The sequence below is a fragment of the Acanthaster planci genome, linkage group LG03, assembly GCF_054643075.1.
Source record: "Acanthaster planci isolate LZ-2023a linkage group LG03, COTS_SCS, whole genome shotgun sequence".
In the NCBI taxonomy this organism is placed as follows: domain Eukaryota; kingdom Metazoa; phylum Echinodermata; class Asteroidea; order Valvatida; family Acanthasteridae; genus Acanthaster; species Acanthaster planci.
Window position 1 is genome coordinate 4,933,477 of NC_141779.1, and position 24,995 is coordinate 4,958,471.

The 24,995-nt window shown below is 42.1% G+C and overlaps 1 protein-coding gene across 1 annotated transcript; it reads right to left on the bottom strand.

The window, feature by feature from the left end:
- Window positions 1-2,374: 2,374 nt before the first annotated feature.
- lig4 (DNA ligase 4) lies at window positions 2,375-24,977 on the bottom strand. Its single transcript, XM_022248885.2, has 27 exons — window positions 24,869-24,977; window positions 23,014-23,235; window positions 21,406-21,483; window positions 20,564-20,662; window positions 19,881-19,945; window positions 19,500-19,650; window positions 18,659-18,751; window positions 17,788-17,892; window positions 17,261-17,367; window positions 17,018-17,098; window positions 16,837-16,902; window positions 16,476-16,522; window positions 16,004-16,100; window positions 15,144-15,203; window positions 14,838-14,938; window positions 13,399-13,490; window positions 11,950-12,045; window positions 11,710-11,820; window positions 10,796-10,875; window positions 10,226-10,331; window positions 9,427-9,576; window positions 8,465-8,643; window positions 7,850-7,898; window positions 7,425-7,586; window positions 6,092-6,229; window positions 5,352-5,461; window positions 2,375-5,202 (listed from the first exon to the last, which is right to left on the bottom strand). The coding sequence occupies exons 2-27, from the start codon at window positions 23,215-23,217 to the stop codon at window positions 5,052-5,054; spliced, it is 2,778 nt and encodes a 925-aa protein (XP_022104577.2). The 5' UTR covers window positions 23,218-23,235; window positions 24,869-24,977; the 3' UTR covers window positions 2,375-5,051.
- Window positions 24,978-24,995: the final 18 nt, after the last annotated feature.

The window sequence follows — 24,995 nt, forward strand, 5'->3', positions numbered from 1 at the left end:
TCGTAGAGCAGCATTATTTCTGGCCATGGACTGCGAACGCATTGTTCTGATCCACTCCGTCCGTGACTCACATCGCGACACCCGGGGGACACACTGAGTCACTCCTGGAACCGTTGCAATAATAGGGTCAGAACGGGAGGGGGGAAACGGGTGTCGCGACAGGCGAAGGCCTGCAAAGGCCACCTGACGCCGCCGAGATCTTCCGGGAGTAATTAAAAAGACGAGAAGGGAAAGTTATCCACAGGGCTACAAGAAAAAAATTATATGCATGCAGAAAGCAGAAGACCACATGCGTTATGTACACTGTACAATGTTGGGTGCGCGCGCAAGTGTGAACTGGGACTTTGATTCAAGTTGGAGTCTTCCGGGAAATCGATCCAATGCACTTTTACCGTTTGATATTCGTCGTCTGTCATACGGTTTCAACGGATGCCCGACCAAATTCATCCCAAGAACCCCGCACTGTTGTCGAAGGACGTTCGATGCTGTTTCGCTAACACCGACTGTCTTGTCAAGGGAAAGCAAATTCGTCTTTTACACACGATTAAATAGTCAGTTTGTTCAATATTATTTTTGCAAGACTTCATTGTGACATATGCATCCTCGCCAAAGGTCGTGAAAAACAGGATCGGCAGATGCGATTTGATTATGTTTGGCATTAACTAAAGCTGAAAAATAAGCGTTGCATCAAAATATTTGTATTGTTTAAAGCCTTACAGTCTGGCTCTATGGACTTTAAAGGCGCCTTTCCATACGTTAGTTTTTCGGGTGATTTGCGTGCACGATGTGTTCATGCGTTTCACTTTCACAGACACAAAAATCTACTCCATCAACGTAACACACGTGTGCGTTGCGTTGTAGCACACGTGTGCGTTGCGTTCGGCCGTCGGAAGGATTTTGGCAGATACGGTTCGTAAGTGTGACGTCACTTCAGTTTAAACCACGCCCACTGCGCATAGAGTACCAGAAGTTAACGCGCAACTTGTCTGTGCATCCAATGGGAGCGTATAATTCGCGGTGCGTGCGCGTGTACGAAGTCACGAACCAGACAGTGCAAACGAATGGAATGCGTGCGCGTTGGTTCACGCGCTAATGCCTTTTACACACTAATTGTGTGCGTGTCGTATTCACCTCGGTACCTGTCCACAAGCGTTGTGGCGCCACAGTAAAGGCTTTAATTCTGGTTGTCTATTATGACACTTTATTTTTCAATCTTGACGAATTTCGTCGCGAACTGGCGTCATGATGTCAAATTCGCACTGGCTTTGGCGCCAAGCGCGAAGAAAGGTCTCAACCCACACGCGGCTGCACCGGTGCCCGCGTGAGTGAAGGGAAGAAGTCTGAACAGGTGACTAGAGGCGCTTGTGACATGTGCGACACGAGGGGCCTCTACTTCGACGGACAATGAGTAATTGATAAATCTCTTCCCCCCCTTCTGTAGCGGAAATGGTTTGATTTTCCAAAGGAGCCAGGGGATCGTTAGAAAACACAAAGACACAGGGGGTCTGGGAAGGGTTCAGAAGAGGACAATTGGTCATGACAACGCCTTGGGGAGGAGATAGCAGGAAACATTTAACCGCTTTTCTCTCGCTCTCGACTCCACTTCCAGCGAGTCTTACACTAGGATGTCCAACAAAAAGTTTGCGAGCGAAGACTGTCCATTTCAACCACTTTTAGCCACATCTAGAGTATGCCCTATAGACACAATCAAGATTGAATCTAGGCCACTTTCTAGACTGATCACGAAACCAAATTGAAATTCAGTCACCGAATGCGCATTTCATCTTTTCAACTGATTCAAAAAATATGCGGACAGCACTATGCTGCGAAACATGCAGGGCAAAAACCCCTTTTACAGAAAAGTGGCATAAACTCAATTTTGAGTGCTTGTGTTCACTGGGGCTTATCTCCAGACCGCGAAAAGAAAACAAGGCGAATTAAAAAGTATCAAGCTAAAAGTGTTCACACTTTAAAACCATGTAAGTTAGTTATCCATGTTTGAAAGTGGACAACATTAACTTGAACCCCACACAAGGACTGCAAATCTCAAACTTATTTCCTTTGCAGTGACATCAGTGGCATGGGGGTAGGGTTGCAAAATCAATCAGCCCTTTCGGCATGGATGTCCTGCATGGATCACACCAATACTCGCTATTCGGGCAACGAGGATGTCACAATTTCCACTTGGCAAAGATAGGTTGTTCTCAATTTTCGTCTACCCTGCCTAGTTTGAGGTCTTTTTTGAAGTCTTTACAAATCACTCAAATTGAACTGATGTGACATTTCACCTTTCTTTTTAAATATTCCCTCGTCGCATCAAGAAAATGATAATATTCCTGCTATTTACAAACCAATACTTCACAAGTTTCAAATATCGAATTTGACAACTGTTTTAATGTAATCGTGTTAATTTTAAAACACTATTACTTCTAATGTTATAATTTCCACGACTCCTGATGAGCACTACTTTGTCATGAAATTTGATTAAGGAAGTGTATGGCATTGTGGGTAGGTTATGATCGATTCAGTGCTCATATATTCTAAACATTTTATGTATACTTGGAAATGTTGTTCTAAGTTCACCAGTTAACGAACACAGTATTCAATGAGAAGTGTTACAAAATCAGCCGTTAAACAGGCAACAACGGTAGGGGGTGGTTACACGCGAACTTATTCTGTGGAAATATTCTTGGAAATTCACACCGCCCTCTGTTGATCTGAACTAGGCTCTGGCAGTTGAGGCAGCACTACGTTTGAATGATTTCCATTTGCCGGGTTTAATACTGGACCTTGTTTTTAAGATCATACTTTCTGAATAAAAAAAAATAGTCAAGAGACACTGTGTCCATGGTACTTTCATTTTTCTTCTCACGATGTTCCTTATTTCCTGGTCCCTGTTCAGAGGTCTATTCGATGATAAAAGGCACTTGACTTTAATATTCCCCGCTGACAAGAAACACTTCCCTTCCTGCGCAATACACGACAAGATTATGCTGTTTGGCCGCTAGTTCAGTGTGGTTTATGATACAGCATTTTTTCCCCTATCTTTCCCTGAACATCGCAGTGACATCACTTTGCAGCTGCGATAAATGAGCCGAGGACACATGTTGTCAAGATCTACACTCTGAGCTGTACCAACTGGGCCTCTAGACTGTAATTTGTCAGGCGGTGTTTTTTCCCTGAAAGATGGCGTGTGTGTCAACTCTGGAGAACTGATGAGTTCCCTTCTAGTGAGCACCAATGTTCCGCTCGGGCCGCACCGCTCAAGGCCTCCACCTTCCTACACGCCTTCCCAGAACTTCGAGAGGGAAACATGAGTTGATAGTCAACCTTTGCTGGGGTTTTAACTGTGACAGGGCCGGAGTTCCCCTCTCCGAAAAATATAGGCCCCCAAATGTCCCCAAGGAAAATGTACCCCTCTCACACCACTGCCGGCATTCTTAAGGAGCACTCAGACTAGAGCATGGTCTCAGCTCAAATCCAACCCCCCCAGCGACGAATTTACAGGGACATACAGTGGACTCACCTAAAACAAAGGTACAAGGAGCCAGCTCCGCCAATCAGCGAACACTGAAACTTGCAGGACATGCGTCTCTGAGGGGTGTTCCGATTCCAACCCTGACCGCACTTGAAGTCGACACGCCCCCTTGAACTCACTGTAACCCCCACCAGATAGACTGGTGAGTTGGCACACGCACACACACAGACAGACAGTAGCCTTGGAGGAGGGGGACAGAGGGGGTGGGGAGGAAATGAGGCTGGGGGGGGGGCCTGGCAGACTGTCTGGGAAATGTGACAAACTGCCTCATTAGACCAAGGACAGGTCGAGTCAGAACAGGGCCAAAGAGGCGAGGCCTCAAGGGTCCCGTGTCAGTGACAGCAACAAATTTCCTTTACTCATTGAATACTGTGATATTACCCAGGTCAAATATCTGTCAAATAAGGCTTTTGCAAGTTACATTTGAATAAAATCTGGTACACTGTGTTCTTTAAATTCCCGTGAACGTAACATTTTGAATTCTCCATACTAGAAACACTGTTGCTATACTGCATGATTCAGGGCAAGCTTTTGCTTAGTTACATAAGATACACAACAAGGGCATAAAGGTACCGTTCCAGAGATGGTGGTCGCTATGCAAAAGCTTGCCCCGAATCACCAGGTATGGCAACAGTGTCTTTAGTCTGGAGAATTTAAATTGTTACATTTATGTGCTATCAGATAACACAGTGTACCAGATTTTATTCAAATTTAACTCGCAAAAGGCTTGTTATCAAAGAATACCATATACATTTAGAAGACAACAAGAAAAAAAACAGGAAGATAAAGTAAATTGCATGTACCAATCTACAAAATGTAGATTTCAGTGACTTCTCACAAACCAATGTTTCCTGTCTGCATTGTCTTACTAAATTTGATACCTGAAAGATTGCTTGAGAAATCTGTAGACAAATAAAGATTTCGCTATGAATATTTTTCTATCAGTATGTGCTGAATTTAAGGCACAAATTTCTCTTCATACAAAAAGTTGTCTGCAGTGTCGTATTGACGCAGTCATATATTTACACCCTAATTTCCCCAAACTTCCCAATTAAAGATGTTGACATCATTTCAGGTAAGAGCTCACTGAAATTTGGTGCCTTCCTTTGAAGGAAAATTTATGGTGCAGTAAAACAGATTGTTTCCAATCCTATTAGCTGTTTAATTTTCCCAAGCTGTTCTTTTTTCATAGCTTTTCTTTTTAGGGATTAGATTTGTATCAAATCTGGACTTTTTATTTGGTTCTGACAAAATATGCAGCAACTAGGGCAAGTTTTAACTGGAAAACCTTCATGAAAACTCTTTTCAACACAAAAGTATCCACAAAGGGCTCTCAAAAATCTGTTTACCGTCGATAAACTTGCCATCTTAAAAAAAACCACTTCCTCCATTTTTGAAAACAGATCATGGACAAGAAACTGTTTCTTCTTTTACGTGGCATGATCTCATCACCGTCTAGCCCTCTACTCCCCCACCTTCATTCTCCAATCATCCCCCTTTTTTGATTTTGTATCTAATCGGCTGGCAGGCCCAGTTCAAACCTCCTTTCTGACAGCATCTTGCCTACCTCGATGCAAGCGTGCACCCACTCCGGCGACACCAGATGAAACTTAATCCTTCGCTGTCTCAGCAATTTCTTGTACGAGGGAAGCCGTGTCTTGTCACTGTTCATTCCATTTTTCAAAACAAATAATTACAAATAATAAGTTCATGCTCCACAATGGCCAGTAAGAAAACTATTTTTAAACTGATTTTAAACAATACTAATGAATTGTTGCACAGAAGTTTGAATGGAAAGAAAAAAGAATGATACCTGTGATCCAAGACAACATGGGTGATGTCATCAGCCATCTTGGGTGAGACGGTGGCACCATAGAAACGCATCTCCATGGCTACCAGATCCAAGCTGCAGTCTTTTATGTGCTGAAATCACAAGGGAGGTCAACACTGCACTTATTTGCCAAACTTTGCTCGGATGAAAGAAATGAGCCTTCATGTTAATCACTTATGGAAAAATATCACACAGTTGGTCAATCTCTACAAAAGAAAATTGTACCAAGAAATCTGTACTAAATCTGAGATTCTGAATTTCACCTCTTTCCAACTTTTGGAAGTATTTCCTTACTTTTTTGGCAGCTTTAAATAGTGTGACTAATGTTTAACACTAAAGAGCAGATTTCAAGCAGTTTGTCCAATGAAACATGACTTCTGAAGTCTGTTTTGTTCAAGTGACTATACGAGTTTGGAAATAAATTTTAAACGCACCAAATAATATTTGACAAAACAGAATTTGGTCGAATTACTCTTTAATCATGCAAAATGCACATTCACATAATGTCTGAGGTATTCCACACTTTGGGGGGAAAATTTTAATTTCAAACACTCACATTTCAAGAACCCAAAATCTCAAAGAGGTCCAAGACATGGCAAATAAATTGGTTATTTCATGAAATCAATAGAGTTGTGAAATTTCAAACTTTAGATTCTCTTTGTAACGGTCAGTGGCAACTATCCTGACTTTTTGTTAACTTTTCAGTATTTGGAGATACTCACAGTTGATTGGTCGTTGATGATGAGAGTTGAGTCCATGTACACCTTGCAGAGTCGGAACAGCCCCAAGGGGGACTCCCCGGGAAAATACTTCTGTTCCAGCTCCGCGATGGCCTCGCTGTCAAGCATATGATAATCGCCCTGTTGCAGGAACAACACAAGTCAAAAACTCACCAACATGACTAATGAAACAAATGCTACTGAGCACGCCTGGTATTGGGGAATTCAGTTTCTCTGCACAACCCAATGGTTACCACCATTGGTGGGGGCCACTACAAATGGCGAGTGATAGCATTGCCATGATTATCCAGATTCATCTTTAGGGAACCCTCACTGGACCACATGACCCAATGGACATGTGACATTGTAATAGGCAAAGACCATATCAGTGCGAGCATTAGGTCCTGGGAAACCCTTCAAAGCTTTGATAGATGGCAAAAAACACGTAGGTAGCACCCACTACAGGATCGAAATAAAAGCAACAACTGCATACTGGCAAAAATGGCAACCATACTCTGATCAAGAATTTGTGGTTATCTTACGTGAAAATCAATGCGCCTCAGTGTCTAGCTTACAACTTGCTAAGTACGGTTGCTAACCAAATGCTTGCGTAACTCAATGGTGGTTTATCTCCTTAGATAAAGAATTTGTGATTGTCTTACGTGAAAATCAATACGCCTCAGTGTCTAGTTTACAACTTGCCAAGTACAATCACTAACCAAATGCTTGCCTACAGCAATGGTGTTTAATCTTGGCTAAATCATGTGTTTGTGTGGTGCTTTGATTTCATGTCGTCAAGTATTTCTCTCCAAACAACGATTCTGTACAGTGATCTGCAGGACTTGGAGTTAATGCAGGTGGGCTAAAAACCCAAGCCAAATGTAAGCCACAGTGAGAATCCAAACTCAAAGTAAAGAAGCTAACCTATTGCTTTCCAGGTGAGAATGACGGAGCACATGGAAATGCAACACAGAAATTAAGACCAATTTACGCAAGGGAGCAACAATTTTATTAGTGCTGTAGTCAAGATTCTTTTAGGCCCTCACAAGACTAACACAATCTCTCCGGTCTAAATTCAAGTCACAAGCTATTCAAATGACTTGCAACAAAAGAATTTTTTGTAACAACTCACCCCGTTACTTGTGAATGGTCTAGTGGCTGGTCTTATGATATCTTGACTTCAACACAAAAATGGACACACACCTTACGGGTTTCTGTTTAATGATGTCATTACATCGGCACTGCTTAGATAATTAAAACAAGCAACTGTGCAAATAGACCAATGACTCTGAGTTCAATAAATGAAAATATTCATATCAGTAAAAACCCTTCTTACCTCTTGACCGACTTTGTCAAAGATTTCCTTGAGCTTCTCCGCGTCCACATCTTCTGTGTAGCTATCCCCATGACGATCGTACAGCAATGAAAACTGTTCTTTGGTTTCTGGGGAGACGTGAATCATGTGACTTGGTAGCCAAGGAAGGCATTTCTTCTCCTCCTGTGTTGAAAAAAATCCAGCACGAACCAATACATATGCAAATTCAAAGTTGCAAGATATTCCAAAATTAACCCGATTACGAAGCAAAGTAATAAAAAAAATCCCTGAATGATTAATCCCTCAACAAATCTATAATTTAGGGGTCAAAAATTCTGACATTTTGGAAAAATCACATCCCCTGACAAATCCACAGAGACCCCTCCCCTCAAACCACTGATCATCTGATGGTTCATGCAACACAAAGGTCACACCTGGTTACTTACCAAACATGTCAGAAGCCACTCCGTTCTGACCACATCATAGATATCACAGCTAACAAACAAACAATAAAACACATCAGGCATAAATCTCCAGCTCACCTCATAGACACAAGACTACAATGTATGGAATAAGCCAGTTGTGAATTTCGAAATTATGAGATCATTGAGAACAAATCATGTAAGCTCCAACATATTTAGTGCCTGTGAAACAGTGCTGTCATGCTGATGGAGCCAACCTCGCGCAAAGGTGTTGTTATTGCTGACCTCTAAGGAAAATTCTTATCAGGTAGGTGTCAGACAGAACCGTCCGACCGATACATTTATTATTGGATGGCTATCAGGTGAAGTGTTCTCAAGTGGCCGATTCTAACTGATAAATGCCTTTACATTGCATTACTCCCAAGGCTATGTGGTTTCAGTGGAGCTACACCCCTCCATTATTCACTCAACACAAGTCAACGTTATCGGTCGAATGGCCCTGTGCTATGGTCAACCGATAGGAATTTTGAAATGATGCCAAACACACTTCATTTTAGGTACGTTCCAATGCAATCCTCTAAATGCTCATTATTCAAATGATATTAAAATATTGCATATTCCTGCCAATTAACATTTTACCTGATGATGTTCCGCACTTTCAGGTTGACCTTGTCGGCTAAGACGCAGAACGTTTCATACCCCGGGTTCTGAACCACCTGCCCTCCGTACTCCACTATCTTCTTCTCCAACTCTGCTTTGGAGTGGCTGGGTGGTCCGTTGATGACACAAAATTCGCGCTCGGCAAACATCTCTGACACCTTGCGCAAAAAGCAAGCTTTCAATGAGTACAATAATAATGCGTATTTCCACCAGTACACTTTTAGGCCTTGAGGGGATAACCGTGACGATAAAATTTTCTAAAGGCCATCTCAGCTCCCTGAGGGGTATTCAGCTTGCTAAATGCACACAATAACCCTCTCTGCCCTGCAAGGTACCCATTGCCACTCCTAGGTGGAGAGAGGTAGGTTGGGAAGAGTGTGACTTGCTGAAGGTCAGGTTCAAATTGGCTAAGGAATCAGCCAAAAGCAAATGTCATCACATACAGTATTGGCTGGTACTCTGCGTTTTAAAAAACAGTTTGGGTGGCTGTGAGCCTAACAGCTCTATCAATGCTTGATCTCTCGTTTTGAGGAGAATCGGAAAGAAATCAAGGCTAAACAGAATGCCAAGGGTCCAACCAAAAGATGACAAAGTACCACGAGACCACAAGGTTGCACTGGGCAAGAGGCCGGTTAGAAGCTGTACGTAATTCACTGTAAACTTGACAATGAGGCTTATTTTCATGTAACACAAAAACAAATTCTTTATCAAATGGCATAAAAGTCACCACTTGTGCCATGTATGGCTGTTATCTTGCCAAGCTAGCACTAGGGACCAGCTCTACATTTTTCTCAAATTTCTCGCATATTATCAAATGTTTGAAGACTCCCCTACTGCTCTCAATAATGCTCAGCACTGCCATTTTTTCCTAGGACAATGACGGATGTGTGTCAAATCACTGAGTTAGTGACAGCGCCTTACTGAGAGACATAAAAGCCCACCTTTGTGACCTCTGAAACATCAGCGGCCATGAAGCGAGCAGCCACGCCGACAGGCTTAGCCGTCCGAGTGGCTACCTTCCTCTTCTTGCTTGGTACATCTTCGTCCCCCTCCAGCCCAGCATACTTCGTTGCTAGCTTGCCCTCCGATGCCTTAAACCATCAAACAAAAATTCATTTATTGTGGCCTGTTCAAAAACAGACAAAAAATGTACACACCAATGTATATTTTTTGTAAACGTCAATATTACAATGGTGACTTCAGCCTCCCAACGGTTCTTTTCATCAGCTCGACACATTTATATCAATTTTGCAAGTGAATCTCTAACCAGTTGATGTAGGAATTATCTTATTGTAAACTTATCCGTGGCCCGCCTTGAGCAGAAGCACTCCCTCATTGGTTGAAAAGAGCCGTGTTGGTCGGGAGTGTTCATTTTGCTGGTAGCAATGTGACCATAACGCCTATATTTCTTAGTTGTTTGCAAACCTGTTAAGTGCAGTTCTGTCCAAAGGAGCCTACGTTACTAGGAAAATTGCCCCCTCTCTTGGTCAAGCTCGGGGCTCATTGTGGGCTGAAAATTCTTTCACTCCATGGACAATCAACCATTTGCATGTGTACAAACACAATGAGAATCATAGAAGCACAGGGGTGAAGTGTTAACGTCCCCCAGTCCTGAATATGGAAATTGGCATGGCATGTTTTTAAATCCTCCAAGCAATGCCACATAAAGTTGTTGAGGGTTAAACATGTCCTTCAGCGCCAACTCGTTATTAAAGAGACATTAATGACAAAAGCACTTGCCTGTCTTAGATTTTCCAGCTCGTCCGTCGTCATGCATTGGTGCCACTCCCTGTCCTCTCGCACCTTTTCCACCCGCGGGAAACGGAGCGTGCACCCAGTTGGGTAGCTGAGGACAACCAGTAGAGAAATCAGAGGGAATGAAAGACACTGACAGTGGAAGATTAGAAGACAAGAACAAAGCACATTTATGCACCCAAACTAAGCAAAGTCAACAAGTCGTTGATCTAGAGGAACTGCTAAGCAACAGGCTTTGAAAAAAGTAAACTTTTAAAACACATTCTTAAGATTCTGCCATATTTGTATATTAGGTCACCATGGCCAGCAAGTGTTGTAGCAGTGTTGTGGCACTGTTGTATCAGTGTCGTGGCAGTGTTGTAGCAGTGTTGTACCAGTGTTGTGGCAGTGTTGTAGCAGTGTTGTGGCAGTGTTGTAGCAGTGCTGTAGCAGTGTTGTGGCAGTGTTGTGGCAGTGTTGTAGCAGTGTTGTGGCAGTGTTGTGGCACTGTTGTAGCAGTGCTGTAGCAGTGTTGTCAAATAATATTATAACCGGCAAAGACAGCTTTAGCATTACCTTGTTGAAGAGTTTATTTCTGTCGCTTTCACTTGGAGAATGAAGGAATGTTGTGGTTTGACATACATGTCTGGCTTTTCCTGAAATGCAACATTCAAAAACAGTAAACTAAACATTATTTGAAACAACCAATAATTAAAAGCAGAAATGCATATGACACGCTCTACCCACACTTTCAAGTGTGCGCAGTGATTCTCGTCAAGCTTGGTTTTCGTATCGACAAAAAGGATGCGGATCACTGAACAGCCTTCAATCACATGGAAAACGCTATATCGCAACTGACGAAGACACACATGCAGACAGTCTCTGCAGTTGGATCACATTCAAGCCGCGAGTACAGGCCCGCAGAAACACCCCGGCTGTGTCATTTTCTCTTTATGTTTAAAAAAAACCCCTCCGTTGTCGACAAAATGGATGACTACCAATGAAATGCATGTAACATTCAACCCAAGCACCAGTTTAGCTTCAAGAAAGGTAAAACCAACCAAAAAGCACATGTCCTATTGTTTCGTGTCTTGGCAAATAACGTCACACTCTATTGCTTTCGCAACCATCTCGACATCTTGCATGCTTAATGGATACCTGGCTGAAAAGGGCCACCTAATTTTGCTACAGAGTGGCCGTTCACAAACAGGGGCCAATTTCATAGAGCTGCTTAAGCACAAAATTTGCTTAAGCGTGAAAAAAACCTTGCTTGACAAATCAGGTTACCAGCCAAAACTCCATGTGATGTATATTGTTTTGGAATGATATTCATCTGTTGTTTGGTTAGTATGACAATCACATAGATGTTGAGGTGATAACCTTTGTTTTTTTTGCAAGGTTTTTTGCGCTTAAGCAAATTTTGTGCTTAAGCAGCTCTATGAAGTTGGCCCCTGGACATGCCCATTGATTGCCTCTGTGCGTGGACTTACCTTCGTGAATTGGAGAAACGAAGGAGGATTGTCCTTCTTAAAGACTTTCAAGTGTGGGAGCAGGCGTTGGTTGAAGTCATACAATTCTTTAAGTGTGTAACCGGACCCAACCTGTTGAGTATAAAGCAGGCATCATGTCATCTTTAAATTTAAATCTTAGAAAAAATAAACTTCCAGGAACAAAAAGGGTAAACAGGAATTTAATTCCCAAATCACTTTGCCTTTTTTTATGAGGTCTACCTTTGCAAAGGCAATAAATTTGACAGGATGCTCTCCAGGCACTTCTGGGGGCTCAGCAACAGCCAATAGGAAGTGAGATACCATCTGGGATCGAATCTGTCAATGACAGAGAACAGGGCGAGTTTTACAAGAACTTTTGTGATTTGTTGAGTGGCTTAGGCATCATTTCAAAATTCTCATCGGTTGACTATAGGACAGGGCCATCCAACCGATAACAGTGACTTGTGTTGAGTGAATAATGGAGGGGTGTTGCTCCACTGAAACCACATAGCCTTGGAAGTAATGCAATAAAAAGGCATTTATCAGTTAGAATTGGCCACTTGAGAACACTTAACCTGATAGCCAACTGATACTAAATGTATCGGTCGGACGGTTCTGTCTGACACCTACCTGATAAGAATTTTGAAATGGTGCCTTAAATAAAGTAAAAATCTCTAAGGCTGAATATTTTAAAATCATCCTTAACCACATGCTGCCGGGTGGTTTGAAAAATGCAGTGCACACATACGGGACATTTTCAAGATTTTCAGTTTTCAAAATTCTTCCAAAATTAACCATTTCAATTAATGGACATTTACACCTACACGAATGACTGTCTGGTGGCTACTCTAATCTGACGGACAAAATCCATTGACGTCCGAGTATTTCAGCCAGGCCTGCAGCCTTGTAAAAAGAGCCCAGATTTTGTTCACGAACCTGGCACAGTGCGCTGCCGACCTCTTTTAAACAGGAGCCAGATTAGCGTGCAGCGGTGCTGTGTGGCTCATCGCTGCAGCGGTGGAGCGCTTTTGTCCCCAGTGGTAATCCGCTCGCACTAAATGCCCCAAACCGTGGTATACTGTTTTAAAACAAGGCTGGATTTTCTCCACTATTGGGAGTGAAAAAATGTTGGTAATTCCCAGCAGCCTGGTCTCTTGTTACGAGTACGGTCTTTTGTTACAAGGCCCACTTCCCTTTGTCTGATTTCGGACACCCCAGCCATGCTTATAAAGAACACGTGTTCGGTACCGGAAACCCCAGCGGCAAGTGGTCAATGACAAACAAACACATTGCAATGTTTCAAAATGGCTTTTTGAATCCCAGCAGAGGAAAATGAAACAAATGGTACAACCTAATGAAGCAATTCAAGCAATAAAATAGCAATACATGTGCATCAAAGTGACTCCATCTCGGGCAGGAAATATGTGACCTACTCTGCCTACACCAGTCTGAGGCAGCTATTGAGATTTTGTGTTACTACTAGTTTGCTTTCAGAGTGTAAATTTATCCCAAATTACATTTTTGGTTAAGAAAAAATGGTAATTGTGACTAATCAGATGTGTTAAATCTACATTGCTTGCGTGCTGTCCGTTCAACAAAAAAGATTGAATGATGTAGGTTCTCTGAGGACTTGCAGCTGATTTAGAGATAATGGACAAAGGTTTTTTGGGCAATGTATCAAACACTCACCCCCTTGCCAAAGAAACCTCCTACCACCAAGAGATCCAACTCATCCATAAGATTGTCCACGTACTCTGGCTTGATCTTCAGCCATCCACTGCCTGTCCAAATACACCAAAGGAAAGGCACTATCCTTGACAATCATAAACATGAACCGCAGAAAGTATCCTCAACATCTAGGACTAAATTTGGGTTTTTTTTAGTTGACATGATCTTTAACTGAATGAAACCTGCATGGTGGGTACCAGTCGTTAGTCGCCATTGTTGCCAAATAGTTAGTCTGTACCAACGGTGACCGTAATCCAGTGAATTGGCAAGAAAACTAGCATTTAGCACTGCATAAAATAAGTGCCTTTAGCTTAAACTTCGGCTACAAGGTGGAACCCTACATGGTCTTTTACAAGAGTGTGTAAGTCTGTCTTTTAAAAGCATGCTTGCTGAAGGATATTACATACATGGCTCATAAACGGGTGGGCAGAAATGTGCATATTGCAACTTTACGCACTCTTTTTGATATGGTGGTTTTTAATGTCAAGCCAGTTTGGGGTGAACAGCCAATCCTGATCTTAAAAGAAGACAAACTTCTCACGAGGGACAGAAGCTTTACTGTCACTGCATATCATACACACTAGTTCTTGGCAAATGTACTGTGACATTACACTACAAACAGAACAGCATTAAATCACTATTTCATCTTTCACAGATAGCAGACAAAGCATAAGGAATTCTTGTCATGTGGTGTGGGGCATGGCTAGGTGTGTGTGGGTGGGCGAAATCAAATCTGCTTTCTGTATTGCACACAGGTAAAATTTTGATAGTATAAACAATAGGCCGATTGTGCCCGCTACAAATTCACGTGATCTACAGTGGGTAACAAACATCAACGAACATGGCGTCCTCCCATAGCAATGTGTGTTTTAAGTGTTATTCAACAATAATAAATCTGATTTATGGTATAGCTCTCAGAACATCAGAAGTCCGAGTACTGCACAGACCATCAGTTTTATTTTTGGTAAACGACACTCCTGACACACTTTGCTATGGGAGGAGGCCACGTTTGTTGACGTTTAATACCCACCGTAGGTCATGTGACTTACTGGGCACAAATGGTCTACTGCCCTATGACTGAGCCAGTATGGTTTTTCAACTCCTCATACTCAAAACGAGGCACGTCTTAGGTCATTTGAGAACATCAATACACTTGTATATGGTATGCCCCATCAGTGCTGCTGTAAGCCCAGTCACAAGCACTGAACTGTTCGGGCATGACATCTGGGGCTTTGATCTCCAACGATTTTGCCTTTTTTGAAATACTAGCTCGTTGCTCCTGGCGACAGCGAACAACTCACTAGACTCAAATAAACTCTACACGGTAATGAACCAGTGTTTAAAACAATGACAAGTACACAGCCTGCTGGGGGGAAAGAGATTCCGGCCAGCTACTGTACCTTTCCTCCTGTCTGGCAGGTAGGTGGTGTTGGGGTTCTTGATCATAATTCCTTCTTCCCGGTTGTCGATGGCATCGTTCAAAGCTGTCACGACCTCCTGCCTTTAAAAACGGAACAACAGAAACAAAACTTACATTAAGCATTATCCTGCCACAGAATTTCGAATTCGTTCACTAAGAGCATTTTGCCTTTGTGAAAGAGCCTAATAAGATCACACATCTTCCTGCCTTTTAATTTCTTTTAGATATAAAGTAAACAAAAACGGTCTTCATTCAGGACAAACGAACCACTACACATCCATCTTACTTTGAACTTGCTTCCCGTCTCTCCACAATGTGAAGTCTGCCTTCAACAGGAGTGAACACTCTGTCAAAAAGAACAAAATCCTTGCCTAATTGGCAACCGTCTTCCATAATCATCTCCAATCAACAACAAAGCATGCACGACCATATCAAGAAATACCAAACTCCAAACAACTTCTTCAAGAAAATTATGAAATCTTTCACTAAATTCCGGGCCATTTTGTGTCTCAGTTTCACAATACTGTTTAAAGTACAGTGGGTGAAATTAGGCCAAAACGTGGTTGGACAGAACTAGAATGATCAACGCTATTTTGTCATTCCCAGATTTTAATCACGAGTATACATGTGTCAAAAGTGGTTTTCAAATGTCCGATGTCAGAGTGCTTCAACTCGGGAAATTGAAAAAAAAAAGTTTATGATGACATATTATCATAATCCCTGCTAATAAACATCTATCATGGGGCAGCCATCTTGCTTTGATACCATTCAAAGCAATGTAACCAAACTGAGGCTGGAAGGAAAACTAATCTGTTCCCTTTCATCAATATGTGAAGTCATATTATTGTTGTCAGTGGGTCTACAGGGAAAAAGACAAACATAGCAGCACAATGATGAAGTTCTATTGGGTCAAGTTATCTGACATTTGACTCCCTGGGGAACACACCTGGCAATGCTGCCACTTCAGGCACAACTGGCCAAAACTAATAACCATCTCCGCCCTCACTGGCGCCCAATGACTGAAGAGAGGCGCGTAGGGGTGAACTGACTTGCCTAATTGGTCAGAACATGTAACCGCCTGCTAGGATTTGAACCCCTGACGCTAAGAACGGATGCTACAAACCTAACCACTAGGCCACAACTTACTCCTTGATGTACTCGACTCGTTCATGAAGAGGGAGGTTGGCCAGTTTCTTGTCATTGTAGAGAAGAATGTCAAACACGCAGTAGCAGACTTGGAGATCTAGTCCATAAAAAGGGGAAGACATGTGAAATCCAGAGAACAGATTGGAATCTGTAATCATATCACATGGCTCACAGCCCTCACAAGGTCTTTGAGTACGAAGTCAAAAAGAATTCTGCACGATACGATAAACTGGCCCATGTGCTATGAGCACATGACTGTTGGAAAAATAAATATTTAAACTGACCTGCCTCGGAAAAAATAGGCATTTTGCAACTATCCAATTGGTGTGAAAATGATCATATGACATCACTGGAAAAAAGCGCAAAGCCTTAGCATGAACAAAACTGTGTTGCGATGACATCAGAAAACATGTCAAGGGGAGTAAATACTGCCCCCCCCATCTTGTAGGGTTAAAAATAGGATTTCACTTACCTTCGTCATCTTTCAAGGTCTTTATGTCAAAATTTTCACCCTTCGTCCTGGGGCAATAAATAAAAAGTACAATCAAAGTGACGGGTAATTTGATCACAACCCTCCCTGCTGTTTTTCACGACAGTTTGCTGTTATCAAGTAGTCTGGTTAGCAGTACCCGTATTATAGTTTCAATTGTGAGGCGGGGGCTAGTCTGTGATATCACAATGTGATATGCACAAAGATAAGGGTAATATGTATTTTTATTGACCGGTCACATGATCACTCTGGTCCAAAGAAAATTCGGGGTGAACAATGCTATTCATTGTCAATTCCCCTTGTGGTTCCTTTGATCACTCACTTTGGATGAGAAACCACTTACATGAATGTCTTCGTGTCTGGATTGTAGGCAAGCATCTCTCCATCCAGGATACAGTTACGAACATTCCTGAAAAAGTTATAACAATCGTGACAAATGAACTTTCTGAAAAAACATAACAAAACTAGTGAAGTCAATTACTGAGGAAGATTGTGATTCGAACTCTACTTAGGAACTTCGGTACCTTTTGAAGCAGTTTGTTATGTAGGGAGTGAGGCTGCCATCATCTGGAGTCTCACCAAACGATCGAGAGTAGTCATGTGATCTGTAACGATCCCAAAACACACAAGGGTTTGCATAAAATCACATCTGCCCGAAATGTTGTCTGAAATATTAACATGTTGAGTCTTTTTCTTAAAATGGACACTTTCTGTGACAAAGCGGCAAGAAAATGACCAATCAAAACGATGCTTTCTCCAGACAGTACCGTCTTGAGAAGTATTTGTAGTCATTTCCTTCCTTATGCAGCTGCATCCTCTCTCCATCCAGCTTCGTCTCGATGTAGAAGGGCTTGTGCTCCATCAACTTCTCGACCTGCCGCAAGAGTACACAACAAGATTGATGCAAAATGCAGAAAAAATGCTGTAGACGAGAATCTCTGAAGACCTCCACAAGACCATCACAAGACCAACACCAGATTTCCTGTCTGAATTCAAGTCACATGCTATTCAAATCAGCTGCAACAAAAGCACTCCTTTGTCATTGTTCACCCTGTCAATAAGCCATTTGCAACGTAAATTTGAATAGAATCTGGTACACCGAGTTTAATTCACGTGAACATAACATTTTGGTTGAAATGATAAAACAGCTTTCTGGGCAGTTTGCAAGGGTATGCTGCTGCGGCAAATTACTTCACAAGTTGCCTCAGATTAACGACATGCACCAAGTTCCAATGATCTCCACTGATGAAAATCTCACTTGGAATAAATACCCTAGACAGTCGGGTGCCATTACCTGGTTGAGATTTGCCCTCATGCCCAGCATGGGGCTGAACGCCGAGAAGACAGAGATTCCGACTTCGTTCATCCGCACACTGGGGTCCCTCAAGTCAGCACAAAGCTGCCACAAATGCAAACAGATGGCTAATAAATGGTATTGTGACAGATTAACAAACATGGGTTGCGGTGACGAAGGATACCCAGTTATTGATTGGAAGGTTTCATCAATCCCAATACATGTCTATAAGGTGTATCAATAAATTTAGGCACCATTTCAAAATTCTTATCAGGTAGGTGTCAGACAGAACCGTCCGACCGATACATTTATTATCAGTTGGCTATCAGGTTAAGTGTTCTCAAGTGGCCAATTCTAACTGATAAATGCATTGCATTACTCCCAAGGCTATGTGGTTTCAATGGAGCAACACCCCCCTCCATTATTCACTCAACGCAAGTCACTGTTATTATTTATTTATCGGTTGGATGGCCCTGTCCTATAGTCAACCGATGGGAATTTTGAAAAGATGCCTTAGAATTAAACCTACCCAGAATGACTTTTTTGGAAGATCAGACAATAGCTGATGGAAAAATATCAGCAAATAATTCTTTAAAAGTGAAAAGAGGCTGTTGATGAGGAAATAACAAAAAGGACTTGCCAATGCAAAGCAAACTGGCATCTTGGCATGGTCAAGTGATATCCACCAAGGTTGAGATGTGCCAAACTTTTGTGAATGCATGACTTCATGTTTGTGTTCACTTTAGAACCAGTCTGAATAGTTCCTGACCCTTAAATTGGTCATTAATCCATTAAAATACTACGACACAAGGTTCAGGGTTTGGGTGGGTTTTGGAGGTTTAGGGTGAACCATTTCAGCAGAGGAAGTTACCTTGGACAAGTTGTTTGTGACATTAAAAAAGTCTTCAGCATCAGGATGGAAAGCATGGAATATGGACACTTGGCTCAGTCCAGACTTCATGTCCTACCAACAAAACAATTATTCATAAAATGAAAAATCAAAAGCCACAGGCTTAAGCTCTTCCGCTTTTCTCTTCGGAAGAGCTCTTTTGTGACTGACAGTTAAATCCACAGAAAAAGCACTGCTATCCACATTGACTGAGCTAATCTGCAAATTCGACACAAGCTGGTAAGAAAGTCTCAAATTCGCAAAGGGGAAGGATTCACACGTGAAGAACGTACATTTCAACAGAAGTCAGTCACACGTCCTCAGTGTGTCCCATGCCAATGAGTGTGGCTCGGTGATCAGGTGAATTTCAACGACTGGAAAGGTTTGAAACTAATTTTACACCCTGGAGCTCTTCCACACATGGAACCCGTAAGCTTAATCGTTCATATTTACTTCTTTCATTAGTATGACCGTCTCTCTGTCAGCCACATTAATATCACTGACAACTTGCGGTGCCCGCTGCGGCACTGGATTTGCCAGCCAGGTAGGCACTCAGTCTCGATAAACTTGGCGGTCGAGTGGTTAAGAAATCTTCACTAGTAAGCAGGACGATGTGGGTCCGAATCCCACCCGCGCAAGCCGATGGTTATATCACCACTCTCAAACCACACTGAGAATACTGTGCAAAGATATAAAGTCGGTGTTATGGGTAAACCCGAATATGAAACTGTCTGTCTGTTGGTCGAGATGTCTGGCTCTGTTTATGTCAATGTACATCCATCTGTTTGTCCATCATTTAGCTAGGCCATCTCTCTGTCTTTACCTTCATGATCATTCTGACAAGCCATTTTTGCTCGAGGGCGCTAGTGTTCCGTAAGAGGTGCATGAGGTTCTTCTTGACTACGTCTTTCTTCTTTGCGGCGTTGCTGGCCGCTATGCCATCCAGGCAGGTGTTGACGTCCTGAATGCTCAAACTGAAGCAGAGAAAAAAAGTTTCCAAGACATTCTACGATGACCCTCACTTCATCTGCATTTTTGCTAGGAACTTTCCCGAAGCCTTCAAGCAAGGATGCATTCTTCAAAACCTCCTGAGAATCTGGGAGCATTAGAATTAATCATTCACAAGTATTAACAAAACCTGTAAGAACATACAAGTCCTGTTAACAGGCTGAGACAGAATAAAGCAACAATGTTTCAAGCTTACCTTCCTTTCTCAGGGCACCTGTTCCTTAGGACAAAGTACGCGACACTGGCAAAGTCCCCAGCTTCCTAAGAGACACATGCAGAGACAACAAAACTGAATCAGTTGGATGCCTTCTGGAAAAGACAAATTGTTACAAATTGATTTCTGCCTGACCTTCATAAGTGCATTCCACCTGTCCGTGAGAAAAGAAATCCTAAAGTAGAGCTCCATCAGAATCAGCCGTCCTGTGGCTAAGGTTACAGACTTTTCCACAGACACACTGCACTGACAAGCTCAGCCATAAGCAATGCCTATAAGCCTTCTCAAACAAACGGCTAAGGCTGTAGATTTTGCCACTGCAATAACGAGCTGTATAGTCATAAACAACAACGCCATTTCGGACAAAGCCCACGCACAAGCAAACCCACAGTTTGTGTCACTGATGGTTCTGAAACTCAAAGCTTTCATTGTCCAAAACACCAACAAATCATGGCATAAACTTGTTTTGTAGAAAATGGGTACAAAAAAGCAATGATTTGTTTTAAAACAGCTCCCTCGACCAGGTTGTGACTTAACTCCACAGTGGATAACTTGTAAATGGCTTTCTTAACTAACTTCTAGGATTGGATATTTGACGACCCAGGTTGCAAGAGATAATTTTCAGGCATTTGAAGCAAATTTATACGCACAAAACTTCAGCCTACCTGCTTTGCGGTCGGCGCCCTGTAGTTGAGCAGCTTCTTGGCATCAGTGCTTTCTTTGGCCAAACCGAGGATTTCAATGTAGAGCTTGGCCAGGGTATGCTGTGACAAGACACGATAGATCAGTGGCTAACTTTATACGCCTTGGTCATTGGGACAATTTTGATATCATTTAGATGACGAAATGATTAAATAACTTAACTTGCTATTTAATTGGAAGAGTGCGGACAAGTTAAACTGATGCAAGGATAGGAATACTTATGAGTGAAATGGTAAGAATATATTCATAAGGTGACTGGTGATAGTTCCATGTGCTGAGGGGAAGGGAAGCTCAGTGAAAAGACAAAAAAAATCTGAATATTCCACTGCACGAATGGGATATTTTTATTAGTATTTTGTTATACAATGTCGGAATAAAACCTGTATAAATCCCTAAATTAACAGCGGTCTCAAGAGTTTTTGTGGCCATGCATAAGAATTTCCCTCCCATATCCTTTAAAATCCATGAGATTTTGTTCAGGATTTTGTGGGATTTGAGGAAGAATGCAGGCCACCCCTATGGATGCTGCTTGGTGGCCCTTTGAAAGTTAAAGAACAAAGAAAGGGCAGCTGGATTCCAGTGCCGTGGCAGACTTTGAGGGATCATCTGGGTAGCCTAGAGAAAAAAAAAATGTCTTGGAAGCAACCACTGGGCAACGGACCTGTAACGCAGCCATTGTCTGTGATGCTTTCCTCCAAGGGCCGGAGGAGAAAGTGACAGGGATTAGGCTTGGAACAGGCCAGGGGAGGGGGGGGGTGAGGTCTGGGCGGGAGAGAACAGGGGCACCTTGCTCGGCTCATCCTACCTCCTTGATCCCGTAGGCAACCCTTTCTCTCTCCAGTTGGGGTAGGAGAAGCCTCAAGACGGGGTAGAAGTTGTCTTTCTGTTAACAAATATATATTGGCACCGTTGAATTACAGATAAGCTAAGGTACTGGACAACTTATACATGTAAATACTTTAATGTTTTTATTATGATTAATTCATAAATACTTCAGACAGTCCCTCTACTCAACAATGTGTAACTTGACCTTGTATTAACATTAAATTTTGATTATGTCCGCTGAGAAGTGATAACGCCCGCTGTGTAAATCACGCCCTGGTACCTGGATGCGAGATAGTAATCGATTGTGATTGGTCAAGCGGCTCGCCACGCGCATGTCAAGTCCAAATAAGGAGATTCTTTTAGACAACTTGCACAAGGAATATACCATAAAATGGACGGGGATGTTCAGGTTTATGAAAATAAAATGCTGAACAAAATAATTGGAAATCCATCATATACTGACTTCTTTTGACTCTCTGACTAAAAAAGGAATTCGTGAATGGGAATAAGAACATGTATGTGTTTAGCTGGTCTTAAACTGATAATAAGTTGCGTCCAGTCTCCTGAGCTGGCCAAACAGATTTATTCCCTTAATAAATAATATGCAAAGTGAATAACAACAATGGACAGTTTTTCTACAGCACATATCATGCAAGGTCTCAATGCCCTGACATACCTATCCCTGCTCGTCAGGCATGTGATAATTCTTATAAACAATCTCAGCTCCCTGGGAAGTATACAGCTCAGTCACTGCGCAGCCACGTCAAACACTAAGTGACCAATCAATCACAATGACCATCTCTGCCCAGGTACCCCATTTGCTCCTAGGTGGATAGTGGCACACAGGTACTAAAGTGACTCGCCCAATGTAACAACATGAAACCACATGTTGGATTCGCACCCCCGACCCCATGTTAAGAGTTACAAACCCTAACCACTAGGTCATGTGTCCAACGAAGTTATCAGGCCCGACATTACAATCCAAAGTGGAGTAAATTTTGGACTGTCTGTGACTTTCCAAACCGTAGGGGGTTGTCTCTAAGAAGGTACGGTCACAGAGTGTAATAAGAGTGCATTTGCAATAAAAGAACGACCATCACAGTAACGAATGACAACATTGGTCCAGGAAAAACATATGAAAGTCCACCACAGCAAAAATTTCACGCAGCTGCATGGACTTTTTGTTCCACCCATTTTGGGGGTTGTGGAATACATGTATGGATACAACAGCTAGCCACATGGACAAAAAATCCAATATAAAATTTACACCCTACCAGAATCTTTGTGGATATGTAGGGCGTGGTCGGCCAATAAGCACAATCTTGAGATTACTTTGCATTATTGGTCGATCCTGTATGATATCTCCGACTTTACTTTCCTTTTTTGAAAGCAATCTTCCGCAATCATGAAACAGACAGCTATCATCCGAAGGTGCAATTGTTGACAGATGATATAGCGAGATCGACCGTTTGTGCAGAGATGAAGCGATCGCCCAGCATGACTGTGTGGTTGACAGATCATACAGCGAGATCGACCCTTTGTGCAAAGATGAAGCAATCGTGCAGCATGACTGTATGGTTTCACGTACCGTATCTAGATTATTCTTGTGCAGCTGTTTGTGAAATTCGCGCCACTTCTCAAGAAACTCACGAAACATCTGTCTCTTGCCGTCTGTGCCGTGCTTCTTTTGGACTTTTTCCAGGAAGCCAGCAAGCTCAGCAAACGGGATGCGACTGGCCACCGTAACTGAGTCAGCAGTCGATGTCGACGGCAAATCGCCAGCATCTGACATTCTTCCAGTGTTGGGGACCTGGATTTGGCAAGGATTCAATGTTAATTTTAGATCAATAACAGTTGAGATATCAAATTACAATACATGCTGATGAGAACGTCACACAACATATTTTTCAACAAGTGGCTGTGGTCCTTAGGGTATGGGAGAGGTCCAATGTTTCAGCCTCCCTGGTAAAGGTCTTGGGTACTCTCAATGTCAGCTGAGTGACAGCTTGGCCAATCGCAACACAGCTCCTGTCTTTTCCTTTTTGTTTTCATGACCCCATCAAAAAGAAAGCTGAGCTATGATTGGTCATTGGAATGGAAGCAAATTGGGCAAATCACACTGCGGCTTTCATCTGTGGGTGACAGGGAAAACAAATAGGAAAAGATAGGAGCAGCGTTGTAGTACATGTTAGAAGATGTAAACTATGTGACATCACACCTTGTGACCGTATACTCGCCAGGTCCCTTATTTTGCCACTTACTGTGAAATCCAATCAGACTTGACAATAGGTGGCAAACATAGGGACTTGGCGACTTTATGGTCACTGACGTTATACCTTCCTCCATGGTTTAAATGTGCTCTTTCCTTGGAGGTAGTGGAGGTCAGCTAAGAGTGGAATAAAACCTCCACCATATCCACAAGTCACACTGAGCACCATAGCTATACGCATAAATGAGTGAGGGCGCTGTTCAGTCAAGAATTCATTCATTGTTATTTTCTTAATTAGGAAACTGTGATTAAAATTTGTGTTTTTCCCCATGCTTTGGCTCCTCTATTTAATTCCCAATTTCAAAAATTTTGAAATTTCAAGTGAAGCTAGCATTTAACTCATTGAAATAAGGCATGAATAAGAACAAACCTTTTAGAATTTTAAGCTTTTAAGTGAAAAAACAACACTCATTTTTGTGTAGGCCTAGAAAAAACTCACAATTGGCTCTGCATTACACATGTATGAAAAAATCCCCAAACATCTAAATATCCCTGCTTCTAAGTCATTATTTCTTTGCTTTGCAGAGTCCGATGGAATCTAAACTTTAGGGGCCTAGATCAAATGTTTCCTTAGGCTAATCCTCATCCTCTCCATCATAAAGAAAACAGACAAAACTACGAGCTACCATAGCTAGCCTAGGAAAGCACACACATCTTCACTTCACTTTATTTTTTTCCATGTAATATAAAAGATAGTAATGGTACATATTCAGTTGATGGATGGAAACCCCCAAGAAGCATTGCTTGTCCAGTGGAGGACCCATAGACACTTAAGACAATGCTACAAAAAACTACAAACATTATTACTAGCCTAGTTGACTAAAAAATAATGATGTGCAAAAATAATATGCAAACAGTAACATGCAGGCTGTGACCCTGTGGTATATGACTTAATTGTTATATAAATAGTTATTTAATAATACATATTTATATTTACGCTTAAACATAGAGGAACTGGCAATTTTTTTCGATGAATTGTCAATTGAGCTCCACAGCTTTGGCCCCTCATGTTTTACAGTAGCTTTAGAAAATGCAGTCCGGGCATGAGACCTGTGAAATTCATGACATTGTCGTGTAAAATAATTGTCGTTTCAATCATCAATACAGCGGTCTACTATTCTACTCGTAAAAGCAGGTGCATTCGCAAAACATTTTGGGCACAAACAAAGTTTACCTAGCTTTTGAAGGGACACCGATTACCCAAGATATCTGGACAGGAGGAAGACGAGTTGAGACAAACCAAACAGGCCGCGATGGGCGCAACCATTAATGTGCGTCTACAGCGCCCTCACTTGTTGAAA